The sequence below is a fragment of the Cottoperca gobio genome, chromosome 9 (assembly GCF_900634415.1).
Source record: "Cottoperca gobio chromosome 9, fCotGob3.1, whole genome shotgun sequence".
Taxonomy (NCBI): domain Eukaryota; kingdom Metazoa; phylum Chordata; class Actinopteri; order Perciformes; family Bovichtidae; genus Cottoperca; species Cottoperca gobio.
In genome coordinates, this window is record NC_041363.1 from 11550305 (window position 1) to 11569405 (window position 19101).

Here is a 19101-nt window from a genome sequence, read left to right on the forward strand (position 1 = left end):
AGAAGCCCCTGCCCCATTTATCACCTTCCCTGGAGACCCTGTACGCTCCACCTGTCACCTTCAGCTACTGATTAAAAGTTCACCTGAGTATGCACATACAGTATGACTGAGAGCACAGGCACATAACGACACAATGATCAAGTCAAGACACATCATGCACAACAAATACATTTATAAATAAATAATCACACAACACATTGACATATACGTAGACAATATGTGGCAGAGCGTAATGCAAAACAACTTTATGAATTAGATCCCAAATGAAACCATATTATTTCTTATATAATCTGTTTATAAATGCCATAAGCTAAATTGTAAAGCCTATTTACTTTCACACATTGCGGTTCTTTTTTGAATGAGAGGTGGGTAGTGCACCCACCTTCTGAATTTTAATGTAATCATCAGTAAGTAGAATGTGCAGCTCTCTCACCTGATTGGCTGTATTTATATCAATGCCGTTTTTGATATGGTCCAGGGCCTTGTCCAGGTTGCCAGAACGGGCCGCTCGGAGAAAACTGTTGCCAGCATCTGCCTGCAAGCGTAACAGAGAGAGGGAAAGAGAGGAAGGGGATATGGGGTATAAGAGAATGTGAGAGACACATAAAGTAGAGGAGTAAAGAGGGAAAATGGAGAGGGAGACAGAGTTTGGTTAATATCTTTTTCGGGGGCATTTGAAGGACTGAAACCGTTCAGTTGTAATCCATCAGTTTTCCTCTCATGTCACTACGCCCTTGAGATTTTGGACAGTGCCGTTTGCATATGCACCTTGAAATGTGTGTGTTGAGGGGGTGGTGGGCACGCAGGTGAAGAAGTACACACAATCCTGGGCTCAACAGAACCTCTCAAAATGTGTCCACAAGTCTGTTCTCTGTACTCAGGTGGTACGACAACTGTGATAATACCGACAGCTACTGGAGTGTCTGTTGTGCACAGCAGACTGCTGGCTCTTTGTCTGGCCTCTAAGTTTATGTGTGTGTAAATGAAAGACCGAGATAGAGACACAAGATGCATAGAGAAAGGAGAGGGAGAGGGGGAGAGAGAGAGAGAGAGAGAGAGAGGAGAGAGAGAGATCGGTGATTCCGACTCATGTGCCAGCACATGGCACGTCTAGTGTTTTTGTCTGTGTTGTGTTTGTGTCTGAGGGCTTCATGCCTCTCCCAGGCAGGCAGGGGTGCTGCAGAAACAGGATCACTCATGCGGCACAGGGGGAGAGCGAGGGAGAGGAGCAGAAGCGCCAGCGACCGAGGGAGAACCACAGGGAGAAGCTCGACTGCGGCAAACCCTGCACTTTTTCCATTTCATTTACATAATCTCCTCTCTCCCCTTGCCCGTCCCCTCCCTACATCGTCCCCTCTCTCCGTCTAACCAGCTATCGCAACACTGCTGGTCAGGGAAATCATCAGCCGTACAATCATTTAGTGTATGTTTTCACACAAAGAAGAAGAATACATTTGTGTATAAACCTCAGTTTCCGATCCAACATAAACTCACCTCACACACACACACACACACACACACACACACACAAACACAAACACATACACAGCTTTTCTCAACTTCATAAACACAGCACTTTAAGTCGTGTTGTTTATTGTTGCGACAGGGTTGTTGGTCCTCTTCTGACAAAGATGGAGTGAGCGTGAGTAAAAGAAGAGAAAGGATCCACATGCCTGAAGTTGAGGCATAGCAACAAATGACACAACACACCCTCAGCATGACACCAATGGCACAGCGCTGTGCAAAGAGAGGTCACTTTAAAAGAAGGTAGGGGCGATGATGGCAGGGGAACAGAAAACTTTAAAAGGAAAAGCTGCTTCCAGCTGATTGAAGTAGTGAAACAGTAACTGACAAAGATTCTTCTTCCTCATATCCTCAGATATAACGTTTATATTTGCCAGATGAACTTCCTACAGTATGCAGCATCCTGTGTGTTTGGTGTGAGCACACTGACTCCCTCCGAGTCATTATCATTCTCTCCAAAATATGTTTTTGTCTTGAGCTTTAACTGAGAGTAATACTACTCAGACATAATACAAAGCCTCTGAGTCACCCACACCACATGCTGACAGTCAAAACAAAACAAAATAAACACTGGACTTACTGTAAAAGCAAAGATATTTAGAAATATATATGATATTTAGATAATTGCTTTGATATGAATATACAGTTAACATTCCAAAGTTTAAAAAGTCTGTAGTTTGGTCCGTTCAGTGTCTCAGTTAACAGTTTTATTTACTCACAGTTGCCAAGCTGTCTTGGTAAGACATGTTCTCCCTCCTTCTAGTCTCTTACTCCTATTACTCTCAGTCTAAAGAAAACCCACAAACCTCCTCCTTGGACTGCTGCAGAGCAACAAACTGACCTCAGAACACCTGTCACACACACACGCACGCACGCACACACACACACACACACACACACACACACACACACACACACACACACACACACACACACACACACACACACACACACACACACACACACACACACACACACACACACACACACACCTGTCTCTGGAGTTTCTTCTGTCTCTTAAACAGAAACAGAAAATGTGGAAGACACTTAAGAGTTATCACATAAGTATGTTATAGAAGAGAGACTTGAAGTATTCTATGGATGTGATTGATGAATGTGTTGTCTGTTTCACAATGAAAAAGAACCACATTCTTACTGTTCAAGGTGCGTTCCTTTATATATACTATAAAAGAAAAAATTGATTCAAATATCAAAAGGAAGATCTGACAATTTAGTATACTTTTATACACACAGCAACTACACACAATGTAGTGGGGTGTAGATTTTTTGCAGACTCTGCCATAGTGACGCAAGAACAATCCTTGCATGAAAGTAGGAGCAAATACAGCTGATGCAAAAACACACACGACCTAACACAACATACACGGTCCCACAGCAAATGGTTGCATGGTAAAACCATGGTGACCCTTACTGAGGCCCCTTTGGTGGATTCCCCCCCCCCCCCCCCCCCCCCAGACTTCACTGCCCCCAAGAAACAGCCTGCTGACGTTTACAAGACTACAGAGACTCACACTAGAACCCCCCAGAAAGACTCGAGCTAGATGTCGCTGGTTACAGCTGATTTACTTTCCTGGCGGTCAGTCCTGCATGTTTCTGTGTCTGCGTCAAGAAGTGAGTGTGTGGTGTTGTGAGATAAGGATGCAGGGGAACCACACCCTTCCACTATCACCATCATAAACGTGTACAGTACACAAACATGTACCAGAGGATACACGCATCCAAAAATGTTCTGTGGAAATTCACGCTGCTGTCTTGCTGGACGATTTAGATTAATGTATCCCCCTCTGATTATTCCTATAGAGAGTGGACAAGCTTCGGGGCTCTGGGTCTAAGCAAAAAAGGAGCAAGCACATTAATCATACTGTTTGGAGCAAAAGAAACAGACAATAACCTGCTCAGCAGCTCCACGGTTAACATTAGCAATATCAAAACACTGTCATGCAACTGTCCTCAGGCTACGACAGTGCAAGGCTCCCCATAATGAAGCTCAAAATTACCAAGTCAAATTATTCTCCTATCTCATCACAGACAATCCTCTGCCCTGAACTCCCCGTCTTTATCCCAGCTTTTCTTTCCTGTTGCCGGCCTTCCCTTTTCTATCCCTTTGCTTCTTACATTTCTCTCTCTCTCCCCCTCTCTCCCTCTCTCTCCCCTTCCTCGCTTGCCTCTTCTGCTGGTGCTGCAGCAGACAGAATGACATCACCGGCTCGCTGGTGGACTGCAGTGTTTAAAAACTCAATGTATACATATGTGTGCCTATGTATGCACGAGGAGGCATGCCTGAGATTCCCTTCCTCTGCAACGGACGACTAGACCTGAAGAATCATGATTTTAACAAGAGATCGATTGCCTGCGTGTGTTTGTGACGATTTTGAATGGAATCATTTTGAATGTGTGTGTGTGTGTGTGTGTGTGTGTGTGTGTGTGTGTGTGTGTGTGTGTGTGTGTGTGTCTGAGGGGGAGACATAAGACAATGTGAGGCATGAATGGGAGAGTAGGAAGACTCTAATGGAAAGACTGTGTTTGTGATCTAATTGTAAATAAGATTAGGATTTGAGAACAGGCTGTCGTGTCCACACTGAGCTTGAAAATGGCTGTTATAACTTTGCAATGCTATCGCTCCATCTTTAAGTCCTCGCATAAAATGTTCCCCTTCATCTCTCTTTACAGTGGCTGCATGCCATGCACACTGTTGCAGGATTACTTACAGATACTATAGTGCTGTATTGGATTCAGAGTATCCTCAGCAACAGAGCTTTCATTTAAGTGTTTCTATCATTACGTCAGTACAAAGTAGACACATTTCAGGAGGAAATGTTTGGAATTTTAGCAAATGATGATGTCTATGTTGACTACCAAGGCCACAACCCACCATTCCTAGCTCAATTTTTACTTGTGACCCTTCAAAATGAAGCAGAAGCTACTTGTAACTTCTCATTACATGTTGTCATTTCCCTTCTCAGATTGTTTAATTTGAAGTATTCTGAGGTGTGATAGTGTTAAACCCCACCAAAAAGAAAAATATATAGAATTTGTTTCTGTCTACTCCCTGTAAACAGCGTTTGAACATCTGAACAGGTCTCATTGCAACACAAGAGAGAGCCAAGATCGCTTTCCTAATGTAATCCAGAGACAAATCCTGGAGCTCTTCCACTAAATGTCAAACAGAGAATCTCTCTGCTGAAGATCCGGCGTAATTTCAATTTAATATGGAACTATTATCTGCTCAAGAGAATCTTAGTATTTCTATAAGAATGAACATACAATTCACAACACAGAGACACAGTCCCTCTCTCTCACACACACACACACACACACACACTCACACACCACAACATGAATTTGCAGACACAGCACCAGGTGAAAATCATAAATATTTTAAGTGCCACCACAGCTATTTGTACAGCGAGCAGAAAGGTGGAAATAGGGTGCCTACGTATGTTCAGCATGTCACAAGTCCTGCTTCACTTGCAATAACTCCCTGAACTTTAAACAACATGGATTGTGCAAGCACACCAAAAACTCTGGATAATGTCTGCTATTTATTCCCCCTGCTAAACTCAATATCTTGATGTATTTAAACTAACAGTGCGTTTGGACAGTTTACATTTCAGAGGGACACTGAACAGCGGATATGGAAATTACTGCAGAGTGCTTAAACAGCCATTTCATCACCCTTGTTCTGCTGACTTGCATTGGTTCTAGAAATTGATTTTTTTTCTTTGTTTTTTTCCCCTTCTCCGCCTTCATCTCTCAGGCTGCTTGAAGAGGTTGAGCAGGCCGCTGTTTCCGGCTACAGAGTAAGTTGACTGACACCCGTGGGACCGTTCAGTATGGGACACGTTTACAGGAAGTAAACGGGCACTGCGATAAAGCTGTTATATTCCCCCACTCAACACTGTCTGTCTGTATGTAAATCTGTCTGTCTGTTTGCTTCTATTCCTGGCGAAGCGTCTTGACCCATTTTTACTATTTACTTTCTCACACTCCAAGCCTCCCCCTCTCTGTATCCCACTGTTTGTCCCTGCCGTACTCATTAATTGTCTCTTTATATCTGGCCCTGCTGCAGCTTCTGCGCCTGTAGATGAGATTGTCATGGTTAGTGTGATCTTTTGTGGGGCTGACAAAGAGGGTGAAAGCCATAGAGAGGAGATAGGGTTTGGAACCTATGGAGGATAGGATCAAGATATGGTAAACATCCTGTGTTTTACTGCACAGTAATTATACAGAATATAACCGTCTGGAGGGACAGAGGGAACATATAATATGTCCACATTTTAGACTGATCGGAAATCTAGAAAATTGAAGTCTAACACTGTAAAAGTAAATATTAAAACTTCTGTGCACTCTGCATCTTATCTGCACTGTAAATGAACAAAGCTTCAGCATTGCACCTGTTAAAACAGCAGCAGAAACAGAAGAGGGCTTGTGAGCGCTGGTTTTTGCAGAGGTGGAAAGTAATCAAGTACATTTAATCTTAAGTAAAAGTTTGAAGTGCTTTACTACTCCACTACATTTTAGAGTGATGTATTGTACTTTTTACTCTACTACATTTATTTGACAGCTTTAGTTACTACTCAACATTTTTTGTAATAGATTCAAGTATCCAGATATAAAAGTAGTTCATGTTGACTATTAAAAAGTTGCTTGCATACTAAATCATCAATAATATTAATGTAATTATATATATATATATATATATATATATATATATATATATATATATATATATATATATATATATATATACATACTCTGAAATTCTCATTCTGCATGAGTACTGTAACTTTTAATATTTTACGTACTTTGAGTGTGAGACTTTAACAGATCATTTGAAATGCAGGATTTGTTCCTGTAACATCGAATTGTTACTTTTACTCAAGTCAAGGATACAAATACTTCCTCCACTACTGTTTTTCCTAGTTGCAAAAAGGGTTTTTTGCTGTTTTAAAAAAAAAAACCTTTTGGCTAGTTCGTCTCTAATCTTTTGGAGGAACTAAATCACACAAAGATGTAATACTGCAAGATGTGAAAAACAAAAACAACAACAACAACAACCACTGATAGCATTGTAGAAATTACTGTAGTTCATCCTCATACAGATAAAGTAAAACACAATAGGCATATTTCTACAAGTTGCATCATCTCTGCTTCTATTTCCCCGAGGTAAAACTGTGGTCAACACAGAATTAGCACTCGTACACATCCAGGCAGTAGGGCATTGTGGATGAGCGCCTGTGTTGCCATTACCTCCGCTGACTCCGTGGATTAAATAGTCTATAGTCTTTAGTGATGCAACACTGAAAGAACCTAATTATTTGATTCACTAATCAGTTTACTGACCTCTAGTTTACTTACAACAGCTAATCCTGGTTGACATCATACAATCTGAACATCAAACAGAGGAACAAATGAAGTCAAAAACAAGATTAAGGAGGAAAAACAAAACATGATACACACCCACACATATACGCACTTACACTAATCTTGGATGCACATGCATCGCAACCCTCAAAGAAACTCCCTGGCGATCAAGCTCCCTCCCATGTTGCTATGGGAGGCTCAGTGTAATGAGTTTGATCAGGACAGGTTATGTTTGGGGTAGTGAGCAATGACTTGCTATGTGTTTTTAACGCTCCATCACTTTAGAGCTTCGATTAAAACCATAATAAGTTAGTCTAGTAGTAGTCAAGTTTCACAAGTGTCAGATCACTTTCTTATAAAGCATAAAGCAGGACCAATGTTTGCATCTCCATGACCTGCATCTTTCTTGGTCTCTCATTTTTCTATGTCATTGTCATTACTAAAGACGAGGCCATATTCCAGAATGAACACAAGAACTAATCGTGAAAACGAAGTCAGGGAGAAGTCTCCAAAACAAGTTCATGTGGACGTACAGAGATGACAAGAATGGTACTCAGCAAACAGAAAGCAACCACACAGAGAGGCATATGCTGAATAAAACAAAAAAGAGAGAGCTTGAACAAAAAGTAAATACTGATACATCAATATTCATGTGTTAGACGCAAAGTAAATATTAAAGAAATGGATTTTAAAACCGGGAACAAAGCCAGTGACGAAAGAATAAGCCCGTCACTGTCTGATGTAAAAGGATAAAGACAGGGAGCATTGGCAGGTGCATTACATCTGAGAAAATGCAACCTATGATTTTATAACAGAAGAAAACATTGCAAAAACAAACAGCAATAAAATGAGAGCGGTAGAGGAGCGTACAGGTGGAAAGAGATAATGTGAAGGGACAGAGAGAGTGGCAAGAAAAGAGAAGAAGAAGAAGATGAAGAAGAAGAAGAAAGGTGAAGAGGAGATGAAGAGCAGCAGAGATGGTGGTACTCACTCCAAAAGTGACGGTCTTGACTGGCATGCCTGTTGGCCCTCCACTCTCTTTCTTACGTTTTCGGTTTCTCTCAAACACACAGCTGTCTTTTCTGTTGCCCCCTGCAAGTGCTGTGGTACAGGGCACGCAGACCCCCGTCCAACGTAAACACGAACACACACACACATACGCACACGCCCAGACACACACACTTGAGTAAGCATGGTGGGTGGAGAGACTGGGGAGGGTGTGGGTTGAGGGGACGGGGGGCCCAGGGGTTTATCTCTGGAGGAATGCTGCCTGTATCTAAAGACACACATTTCACACACAGCCAAAAAACACATGGGCACCCCACATTCTCACCGTGAGTTTCCCGACTACATCCTGGCTCATCTTTGGCTGTTTTTCCCCATTTTACTAACTTTTTTTGCCTCAAACCTTTTTTTTTTTTTACCCCTCTTTTGTTTCCACCTTATCCCCACCTTCTTCTATCCTCCATCACACTCTATGTTCTGCTCTCCAGCTCCTCTATCCTCTCCACCTTTCAGGTTTTGTTGTGCCCCAAACTCTCTGCGTCACCCCAACTTTATCCCTCCTTTCTCCTGTCCCTGTTCTTCCCCACACGTCACGCCCATCTGTGTCTCCTGTATGTTTTGTGACAGCCAGACAATCATTTTTTTCACGGACCAGGCGATACCAGAATAGCGTAGAGTTACTGTGGAGAATGGGTGTGTTTTTCAGAGCGGGTCTGTTTCAGTCTGTGAGGTGACTTACAGTGACAAAGCGCCTGGCGGGGGGGTTGCTGCCACCGCCCCGTGACAATGGGCCAGACACATGGGGTGGGGGGAGCACGGAGGGGCCAGCCTCTCAAAAGGCCCTGCCTCTTTTAATAAAGCGTCCGTCATTCCCTGCTTGAAAAGGCCTCCTTTTCTCTACCTCTCCCCTCCTCTCTCCCTCTCCTGGTTAAATGCTGGGAAAAGCACATCGCTGCCAAAACCATGCAGAGAGATAAATGCTTGTAGGAGAAGGGAAGGAGGGGGAAATGTAGAAAGAAGGCTACGCACTTCTCAGTGCCACTGGACCGTGACCTGGGCAAAAACATCACGTGGGATGTCTCTCCTGTCCACAGTATTGAGTTTGGACAGTGATGAGAATGTGCCACTGCCAAAGTATGTGGGGCAGGGGACTGTGGACACTAATGTCCATGAAGACATGACAAATTATCCTGTGGTCTTCCACGAAAAGGGGACTGCAACTCTTCCCCTCTGACATAAACCTCCTTTGGCTCAGCCTGCAGAGAGTTACTCAACTCATCTGAGGAGAAGAGAGATCATTTATCTTTTCTAAATAGATAAGACCTCCTTAAGGTGTGGCAGAATAAAGTGAGTGATAACGGAGGTTTAGTCTGGAGGTGTCAAACACCAATGACTCCTATGAAAGTCCCCCTCCACTCAAAAATGTGTATTTCCTATTGTTACTGAACTTGGATGTTTGAGCTTTATTGTGCAGAAGAATTTGACAATAGAAAGATGTTTTCACATTCATCTGCAGAATGGAGAAAAGAGCATGGTTTTGTGAATTGGAAACAAGTTTAGGAGCAATTTGTGGCCCAATAAACAAGTTACAGAATTGTGAAACTTGAAGCCTCCAATGCACTGAGAATGGACTTCAGTGAAGTATGAGATATCTCGTGCACAGTAGTTTGCATCTGCATATTCATATATTTTCAATGGCTTAGAAGGGTTAGATGTTATTGTAAGAATCTTTTAACACGGTAATTCAACCTTTTTGTGGAAAAACCCAATCAGACACAAATACTTTTTTAGAGCAGAACATCTTTTAGATGTCTGGAGGGGATCTTTAAGTTATAAACCTAAAAAACCTAAAAAAACCTAAATTGAGATCTGATGCAAAATTCAATAAGGAACATGGTACGCAGAAAGTTGCATTGCGGTATATGGCAGGAGTCTCACTGACTGACTGAGAGAGTAAGTGGCTCGGGGAGGATGCAGGTCATTATAAAGCATAGACCACACTCCAGTTTTGTAACAAGGTTGATTTAGGTTTGGGACAGACGTGCCCTCTGCACCCTGTGTGGAGCCCCTCTTGTTGGCAGGATAAAGGACTACAGCTGTCCACGTGTGGTGCTTGTGGTGGTTTATTGCCTGTGTCCTGATGTCTCAGGGAACAGAAACTAAAGTTAAAAAAGGTGGGGGAAGAATCAACATAAACACAACATAGTGTGTCAGTTGTCTTTGTTCAAACCTGTCACACACTTTGTAGTTGTCTGGCAAGTCACACACATACATGCTGCCTGACGCCACACAGATGAAGCAGGTATATTCATGGTTTAAGAATAAAAAGCTCATCAAACAACTCCTTCACAAGCTGCAATGCTTCCAACTTTTCTGTAGTTAACCACATTTCCATGTTGCTGCAATATTGTTGAGGGTGCATTTCATCCTGCTGGACATGGTCGTCCAAAAAAGTGTCTGGAGACTATGAATTATAGAAGACATATGGACATTACACATTATCCAAACCAACAGAGTGAGTGGTGACAAAGCAGCATCAGGGACTGCAGTAAGATTCATTTTGAGAAAGAAAGACAGTTCCTAACTCATTTTGTATTCATATTTTAGCCATTCTGGTTATTCTAGAAATAAAATATCCTGTATAAAATGAACTGTAATGTGAGCTTGTACCATTTATATTTGGCATAATGGCCCTCTAGTGGCAGCTTGATGCTCTGCAGTACTGGCCTGCAGCAGCATCACAGAGGGTAGGGCTGGGTCGGGCTGATTACTGCAGCCCTGGCACCAAACTCACAATCAGACACACACACGCTCACACACACACACGTTCAACTCCTTATCCTTCAGCTCCTCCTCACAACCTACATTAAGCTTGCCTGTCCTCTGAACTGACAGTGGAGCTGTTTAACTCAGCATTAACAGCAGCGGGTGTTAAAACTGCTTTCCCTCTGCAGACAGATTACATATCACATGTCAGAGCACACATACCGGCGGCTCCCTCTCATATATACATATTATCATACATACGGTACATAATGACGCCTCAACAAATGCACATGCGCCTCAACGTGACAAAGCCAGACTGACCTGTGGAAGACAAAAACAGGGAGTTAGAAATACTCGGACGAGGGAGGTGAGCAGAAAAGATGAAGGCAATAGAGAAGAATGGCAGCAGCAATATGTCAGCACAGGGCCAGACCGCCATTAATCTTTATAAGTGGAGAGGTACAGTAGAGAAGGGGAAATCAAAGTGAAGATGTGCAGGAGGAGAGAGAAAGAGCATCACTGTGGACAGAATCTGTCCTCACAACTCTCCACGTCTCCGTCTCCTGTGTGTACGCAGTATCTGAGCACAGACTCCATCATTTAAAAACAAAGGCTCTAACCATCAGTCACAACCGGGCTTGAGTCAGCATCAGCCAGACCATAATTCAATCAGTCTGGTTAATAAACACAGAGCTGAAGCGGTCCAAGTTTTCAGACTCTATTCAGACCTAATGTACAAACTCCATGAGGACACGGAGTTCACCTGCCACTGTCCAAATGACTCTGTTGAAATGGGAAATAATGTCATTTGATTAAAAGTCAGATTAGAATATAACTGTACTGTGTCCTCTATGGGAGAAGTGCAGCAAAAAGAAAAATGTTATAATATTGCTAAAGCTAAAGGGTTCCGACGTTTTCATTTTATCCTCAATCAGCATTGTCTACTTTTTATTTCCATTCATTTCCACAATGTCATAGATTCACTGACAATCCTCAGCGGACATTCCTGATGAATTCAATATGTGACGATGATAAAAGGGACAAGGGTAGCAGCATTGGAAACATTTTCCAGCACAGAAACAGTAAAGGCAGCACTCCTTACTAAATACTTTTACTTTGAGCTATTGAGCAAATTCCACGTCAGCCAAAAATTGAGAGGAATCTTTATCTAGCTCTTCAAAACTCAAATCCTTCAATAGATTTTGACATCTGTGCTAAATCAGGAGACGAGTAAGAAACCCCTTCCCTTTGAATTTAGGGGACGAGTAAAAAAGCATCTTAGTGGTTGGTTTAAAAAAAATATTGTGCTAATAAACTCACTTACAGCTGCATTGCGGAGGCAGAGGCAAACTGATGCTGGATTCTTTTAACGCCTATATGGATATTTGAAAGTAAAGAGAATCCGATAACTATTACTCAGTCGATATTCATTTTTTAAACATAAACCATTTTTGATAAGATCCACTAAATGTGGTTATTGAATAGTTGTGACCGAGATATTAAGCGGGAAAAAATGAACTTAGAAACAGTAAACTTCTATCAAATGTTAATGAAACAATAACTAGAAACAAAAAACTTTATAGAATTCCAGACTATAACAAAACTTTATTTAAAAAATACACTGTACAAACTAAACTATAATACATATTTAAGAATGAACTGTTGCGTGGGAAAGCCTGTATTTTGACCATTAATTGAACATAGTTTAAAAAAACAATGAATTAACAATGATATCGATGATTCGTTCTTCATTAACCCGTAGTTGTTTCTGTAAATATGATGACACGATAAGAGAAAGCTTCAATCATAAGGTATTCCTGTACTGCACTTCCTGTTTCTCATCAGCCCACAGATGTGCAGAGAGAGATAAATCAGTGATAAGCTAAATGAGGTTAATATTATTGACCTCAGATATCTCAAAGTAATATCCCCATCAGATTTTTAACACACTTTGTGAGCGATCCTCTGGGTCCTTTCTGGATTATATTATCCTCAGTGCACTAACTTTAAAATCTCTTCATGTCTGTTTAGAGCATGTCTTTACCATTCGAATGGGGAAAGTGGTCTTTCCAAACATTTGTTTGGGCTTGCCTCAGTACAGCACCAGCCTCATTTCTCACCATAAAGAGCGGAAGCAGTGAGGAAACAGGCCGGGAATGAAAAGCTGAAAGAAGAGATGGATGGAAAGAGCGAGCGGTACTCGGCACAGCTGACAGAAGGGAGGACGTTTCTGACGCAGTGGCAACTGTGCTGATAAATAAATGCGCCTGCGGTGCTTCTCATAACGTGTGCCTCTTGTATAGTATCTTCCTTCAGTCTTGTTGACAGGATGATGGCATCTTCATCTGCACAGCTCTGCTGAGTCAGCCCCTGACTTCTCTCTCACCTCCCTCCCCCCTCTATCTAACACACAACTTCCATCATCATGTTATCTACACTGTGCCTGCCTGCAGCAAAGAGCAACCCATACAGACTGCAATGTATAGTCAGCTCTTAATTTACAAATAAATAAATATACATTTGATGCCACTTTCCCCTCAAAGAGTTTATATCTGCTGCATCAGGCCGAGTTGCCATGTGCATCTGAGATTGACGCGTTAATAAATATTAAATACAAGCAATTATTAAGGGTCATCAGTCACTGCAAGGGCAGTCAAAAGAGATAATAAAATGGATGTCAATTACTCAACTACCTCCGTCTGCCTACTTTATTGCTGCCTCACACATAAAGATTCAAACACACACTAAAAAATACACACACACTCATCATACACACTCATGTACGCATCTATACACACATTCACCTACAGTGCAGTACATGCAGGTGCATAACACACACACTTACTCACATTCAACTCACACATATGCAGCTCACAGCAATCGTCCATATGCAGGCGTACAGTTCAAGCAGCGGTAAACTCAAACTGAACAATGTCGTGCAACTCGTCGTCTGACCATGTGAGGAGGCCAAGATGTTGCGATAAAAGAAAAAAGTGGTAGGAGAAGCTGGTTGTCATAGCGAGGTGGTTAGAGTTGGAAAACATGGATGGTCTACAACTCAGTCCGAGTTGAGGTAGTATAGTTCAGAATTTGGGCTGGTCCTACTTTCACATGATTAATACGTGTACGGCTCAAGTTGAGGTGGGCCTAACACACATTTCACTATAAAAAATAAAATTACAATCATACATCGATTACGATGCATACTGATGATTTTGTCCATTACGTTTATTGTTGTCTCAACTCTTAACTCCTGACTGTGGTGGGCTGCACTCTAATCCAGTTACTCCACAGTACATCAGAATAACCGCTGCATCATAGATCGCTGGTACCAACAAACTCCTTTGAGATTTAATGTTGTTGAATTAAATGAAAATAAAATAATATTATGCTACATTAAAAGGTAGAGGAATGCTCTGGAGGAAACCTGGATATGGCCTTTGACATTACAAAATAAAAGCCCAATTTAATTGTAAGTAAATCTGAAAGTGTTGCCAAAAATCTAATTAAAACAATATAAATGACATATTATTACAGCTACAAGAAGAAAAGATTTGAGTTTTTCCTGTTCTGATCTACGTCCTGGCTATCGTTAGATTTATTTCTTGATTTTTGTCGTACTCTATTCTCAGGCAGCCGGTAAGGTCTTCATCCTTGTGCGATGCGAGGGTCTAAGGACAGAGGGTGTCGTATGCTGTACAGTCTGTAAAGCACTGAGACAAATGTGTAATTTGTAATATTGGGCTATATAAATACATTTGATTTGATCACTTCTAATGTAATCAGGGTGGACATTTGTGGAGGACATGGAATTGTGCACCTTTTACAGCTTTCAAACTGTTCGACCAGCACTTCTTTTGGAGTATACTTCAACGTTTACCATGCACTCTGCGCATTCACCTAAAACACATGCACATGCACGCATGCATGCACATTGAGAGTCGCTCAGTTTCTCTCTCTCTCTTTTTGTCACACAAAAACTCAAAGTGATAACTAAGGTGCCTAAAATTTAAATAGATAATGAAAAAAATAATGGTGGTGTTTAAAAGGTCAACCAAAAGTAAAAACTCTTTTAATTTACAAACAAGATAAATGGAAGTCAAATAAGTTTAATAAATGTAAATAAAATGGATTAGAAGTTTAAAAGTTTAGGAAGGGTCACGGGTGAAAATCTTAAAGAGATTTATTCAGACTTTGAAAGTGAAAAATGTCTAGACATGGCTTTTTTAAATCTTTGTTATAACAAGATAAGCATTAATGGGGGAGTTAAATGTCTCTTCACATTACTTTGAGACAAAATCATAAAAAACACTTAAACTGGTGGGCCTAATAAGGATTTGTCATGATAGTGACTTGCGTATGGCAAAAGCATCGCGTCTTTTTGTGGGACCTCATTTATACCTGTTGTGTAAAATGTCTAGTTTAAATGAGTAAATTGTGTTAGTTTGTTTAGTTTAGTCAGGGTTTATAAAAAACATCTTTGCCACCTGCAATGCTGCATGAATTCTTACTCAAAATTTGAAACATCCACTTTTAAAGATGAACTTTTAAGAATTGACAACCCAGTATATAGTGAACCTGTTCTGTAAGTGTGGTCTGCATTTAGGAAGCCATTTAGGTAAAGGTTACTTTACTCTGAAAGTACTCTCAGTAGGCCAGATTGTTCCCCTGAGGTGTCTCACTGTTGCAAAAAGCCAGAAAAGATCAGTTCTTAATGGGTCTCCTGTCTTCTTCCTAAAGTTGGTATCTGGCCAACTGAGACATTATTACACAACTTTTGCAGCATTGCACAATAGCAGTAAAGCCCCCTCTATCTTTAATCTGAATTATGTGAAGCTGGTATCAATAACCCTGGGACAAAAATGAGAGTTACAATATTTGAATACGCCATGGCCTTTCACATGTAAATTAAACTCTGCCCCCCTAGCCGAAACAAATTACAGCCAACTGCTGGTGGCTGGACCTGAATGGGCTTCCTAATGTAGTCTGCATCTACAGTGGGCTGGGGAGCAGCTGGAAAAAAGAAACTGAGACGGGGGAGAATTTATGTGACAGTGTAGAGTGTGACAGTTTGCTTTTTTTTCATATCGAGTCTGCTATGCAGCCGCACTGTGACGAATGGGGCTTGGCTCCATGAGCATCTGTCTCCAAGGACTCACTGAGGGGTAATTAGAGCTGTGGGATGATAAGGGGTGTTCTCCAGGCCCACTAACTATTAATGGTGGCAAAGGGGACTGGGCCTTTACACAGACCTCTGACATCTTACAATTCTGTTATACAGGAGTGGGTGGGGAGGGTCGGGGCATTTGATGAAGCGTTAGATTTTGGTCTAAATTAAAATCAGCCCTCAGGGAAAGAGTCTTGCTTTGTGGGACCAGTTTGAGGGTGGCTGTGAGTTTTATACCACCAGTCTGCTGACCATTATTCTAAATGTTTTTATTTTATTTAGCAAGCTCTGACAGCTGAGAATAATACAATTAAGATGAACTTTATAAGAAAAATATGGTTTATTACTTTTATTTTCTTCCGCCCTCGTTCTATTGGTTATGTAAGATTGAAAGTGAACGGTAAAAATCATTACTGTCCATTGTAAACATCCATCAAAGTTACCATACCGGACTCTAAGATAGGGCCCATTCATTTCAAAAGGTTTCGCTCGGCCCAAAGACTTTACATTGGGATGATGTCACGCACATAAAATTAAAATAAACACTGAGAAAGGGTACTGTTGTAATGTGTGCATGGACAGCTTTCCTGTGCAATGTGGGATTATTAACTGTCGGCTTGTTTGCAACCTGTGTGATCATCTCACTGTTTGTGTTTGTTGCAATGCTGTACCTATAAACTGTATCTTGTGTTTAAGATGCAGGACTCGGGCAGTAAAGGACGGAGTGGAGGGCTGCTGGCAGACAGGAACACTGTATTACTCTCTAGTAAACACCTGTTGCAGGGATTTGGTTTATGCTGCTATTGTTTTCCACTGCTGTGTTGGCTAAGGGCAAGTGAGGGGGACTGGGCTCTTCTATCACTGCACCACTCTTTCTCTATCTCTGTACTCTGGGACGTACACAGTGGTCGTATGTCCCTGCTCCCACCTAGCACTCACCATACTCCTACTGTATTCACTGTACAGTGTGGCTTACTTGCTTACTAGGTTGCTATTGTATGGAAACCTTAGACATTAGACTGGCTATAAGGTCCCAGCTGCTATGAGTCTTTAATTATATAGTTGACAGATAAAGACAAACAAATAAAAATATCTTCTTTAACTCATTCACACAAAAGGTAAACAAGAATTCAAAAGAAAGAGGAAGTATACAATTCACCAATGCACACACATTCATGAGCATCACCGAGGGGAAGACAATACTCCATATTGTTGTGTGTTATCAAATATGTGTGTTACCTTCTCCAAATGTTTTTTTTCTTATTTCTCTGCATTTCCAAATGCTTTACTTTGTCAGCTGAAAATGGCTTAATTGAGGTTCATTAAAGGTTAAGCCAATGATGCTCCACGGTGTTTGGGAGCAATATGGAGACACTTGACAATTGACACGAGAGCAAGGGGGAGGTAGGATTTGAGGGGAAATCATCATGGGCAAGGGTCGTCTGGAACAAGTTTCCCAGCAGCCTTATTGCACTTAGATGATCTCTCCTCCACAGAGTGGAAATGGACTCAAGATCATCTTTTAGATAGGTGGAATAAAACCTTTGGGAAATGTGTCCCTGACTGTTTAAAACAGATAAAACTCGACAAAACACAGGCACAGCACATGACAAACAGTGACACAGGAAATACACAACAGGCACAATACACAAACAAGACACTGACACATCAAAGGCACGGGCAAAGACAGGCACAACCACAACATCTACAGCAGAAACACCACAGTGGAAAACACACTAACACAGACTGAAGCACAGACACAACAAATCTAATACTAATACACAGACTGAAGCCATGCAGACGAACACACTGAAAAGAGGTCGTCCTCCAAAACACACACATATCTCTCACACACTTCCTATGTTCCCTCCTAACACACACACACACACACACACACACACACACACACAGACACACACACACACACACACACACACACACACACACACGCACACACAGCATGTGTTTTGATTTATTCCTAAACACGAACACAGTGGTACAAATGACACAAGCATATTTTATAAATTAGAAGAACCCACAGGAAAAATACTTGGACTGTTGTCTATTACCACTACTGTGAACCTGTGTTGTGTGAAGTACTTTGTGTAGAAAGATACGCAGACGTGCTAAAAACTTGTATCCAGTCGATAGGAAATATATCAAATCTATATTTTGCCCGTGGACTCTTGCCATGTAATATGCTGCTTGAGAACATTAATTTCAGAGAAATCACAGACACTGATATAGATGTGAATATAGATACAGATACACACTCAAGTTATATATCAATATGTGAGACTAAAAGGAAAAGAATAACGCAAAAGAAAAAGTCAAATGAAAAAATACAAATTAGCAAGTTAGTACAATACGTCAAGCAAGTACGGTAACAAAGAAAAAGCTCCAGCCTGATCCCACGACACCTGACTGAATCAGCTCACAGCACAACAGCAACACTAGAAAGTCAAAGGAACCAGAACTACAATACCATAAGCAACACACAACAAAAAGAGATAAAGATAAAAACAACAACAGCAGAGCAACAACAGTGACACAAACTTTAAGTGACAGATACAAGATGGTCATAAATACAGAATATATATATATATATATACATATAGATATATAGAAATAGGAAAAGCCAGATACGTGTTGCAGATATTTACTTCATCATCATAGTGCCATACTCCTTGGCCATCCGGCATCTCAGAGCTCACACTACTGTCCTGATCGATTAGCCAGCGATGCACGGCGTGGGCCTAAAAGGACATACGACATAAAGACAGAGCCCAGTTAATCGCAACAGTGCGAAACAGAGAGGGGGAGAGACAGAAGAGATGAGGGAAGGGAGAGGTGGGGGAGAGGAGAGGAGCAGAGCGAACAGAAAACAATGGCAAGGAAATGAGAAAGATTCAAAAGAGGAACAGGTGAACATTATATTAAGACACAGGTAGAAAACAAGGTGAAGGGAGGGAGGGGGAGGAGGAGGAAGAGAGCAGGAAGAGTAACCACCCCACCCTATCCCATCCCACCTTACTTGTCCAACCCCTCCCTCCCCAAAAAGCTCTCCCTGTGGGAAACAGGCCAGGTTAGGATGAATGGTGGTATGAGTGTGAGAGCACGATATGGCACGACACGAGGATATCACACATACAGTGATGAGCGCTGGGCAACGCCACACTGATGGCAATCAATGGAGGAGGATCTGGTGTTGATGGTTGGTGGCTCACAGATGGATGAGCTGGGACCTACACATT

General features: G+C 41.5%; 1 protein-coding gene across 3 annotated transcripts in view; it reads right to left on the reverse strand.

Annotated features, from left to right (window-relative positions):
- The window catches only part of LOC115013156 (ankyrin-1-like), a 23695-nt gene extending 15043 nt beyond the window's left edge, over positions 1-8652 (reverse strand). The window contains exons 1-2 of one of the 3 annotated variants that reach the window (XM_029439180.1): positions 7901-8652; positions 434-535 (exon numbers count right to left, since the gene is read on the reverse strand). In XM_029439180.1, coding sequence (XP_029295040.1) covers positions 434-535; positions 7901-7927 — 129 coding nt within the window. In that variant the 5' untranslated portion in view covers positions 7928-8652. Of the gene's footprint in view, positions 1-433; positions 536-2243; positions 2286-7900 lie in introns of those variants that run through there. The other 2 variants (XM_029439177.1, XM_029439178.1) reach the window with 2 other exon arrangements.
- Between the last annotated feature and the right edge of the window lie 10449 nt (positions 8653-19101).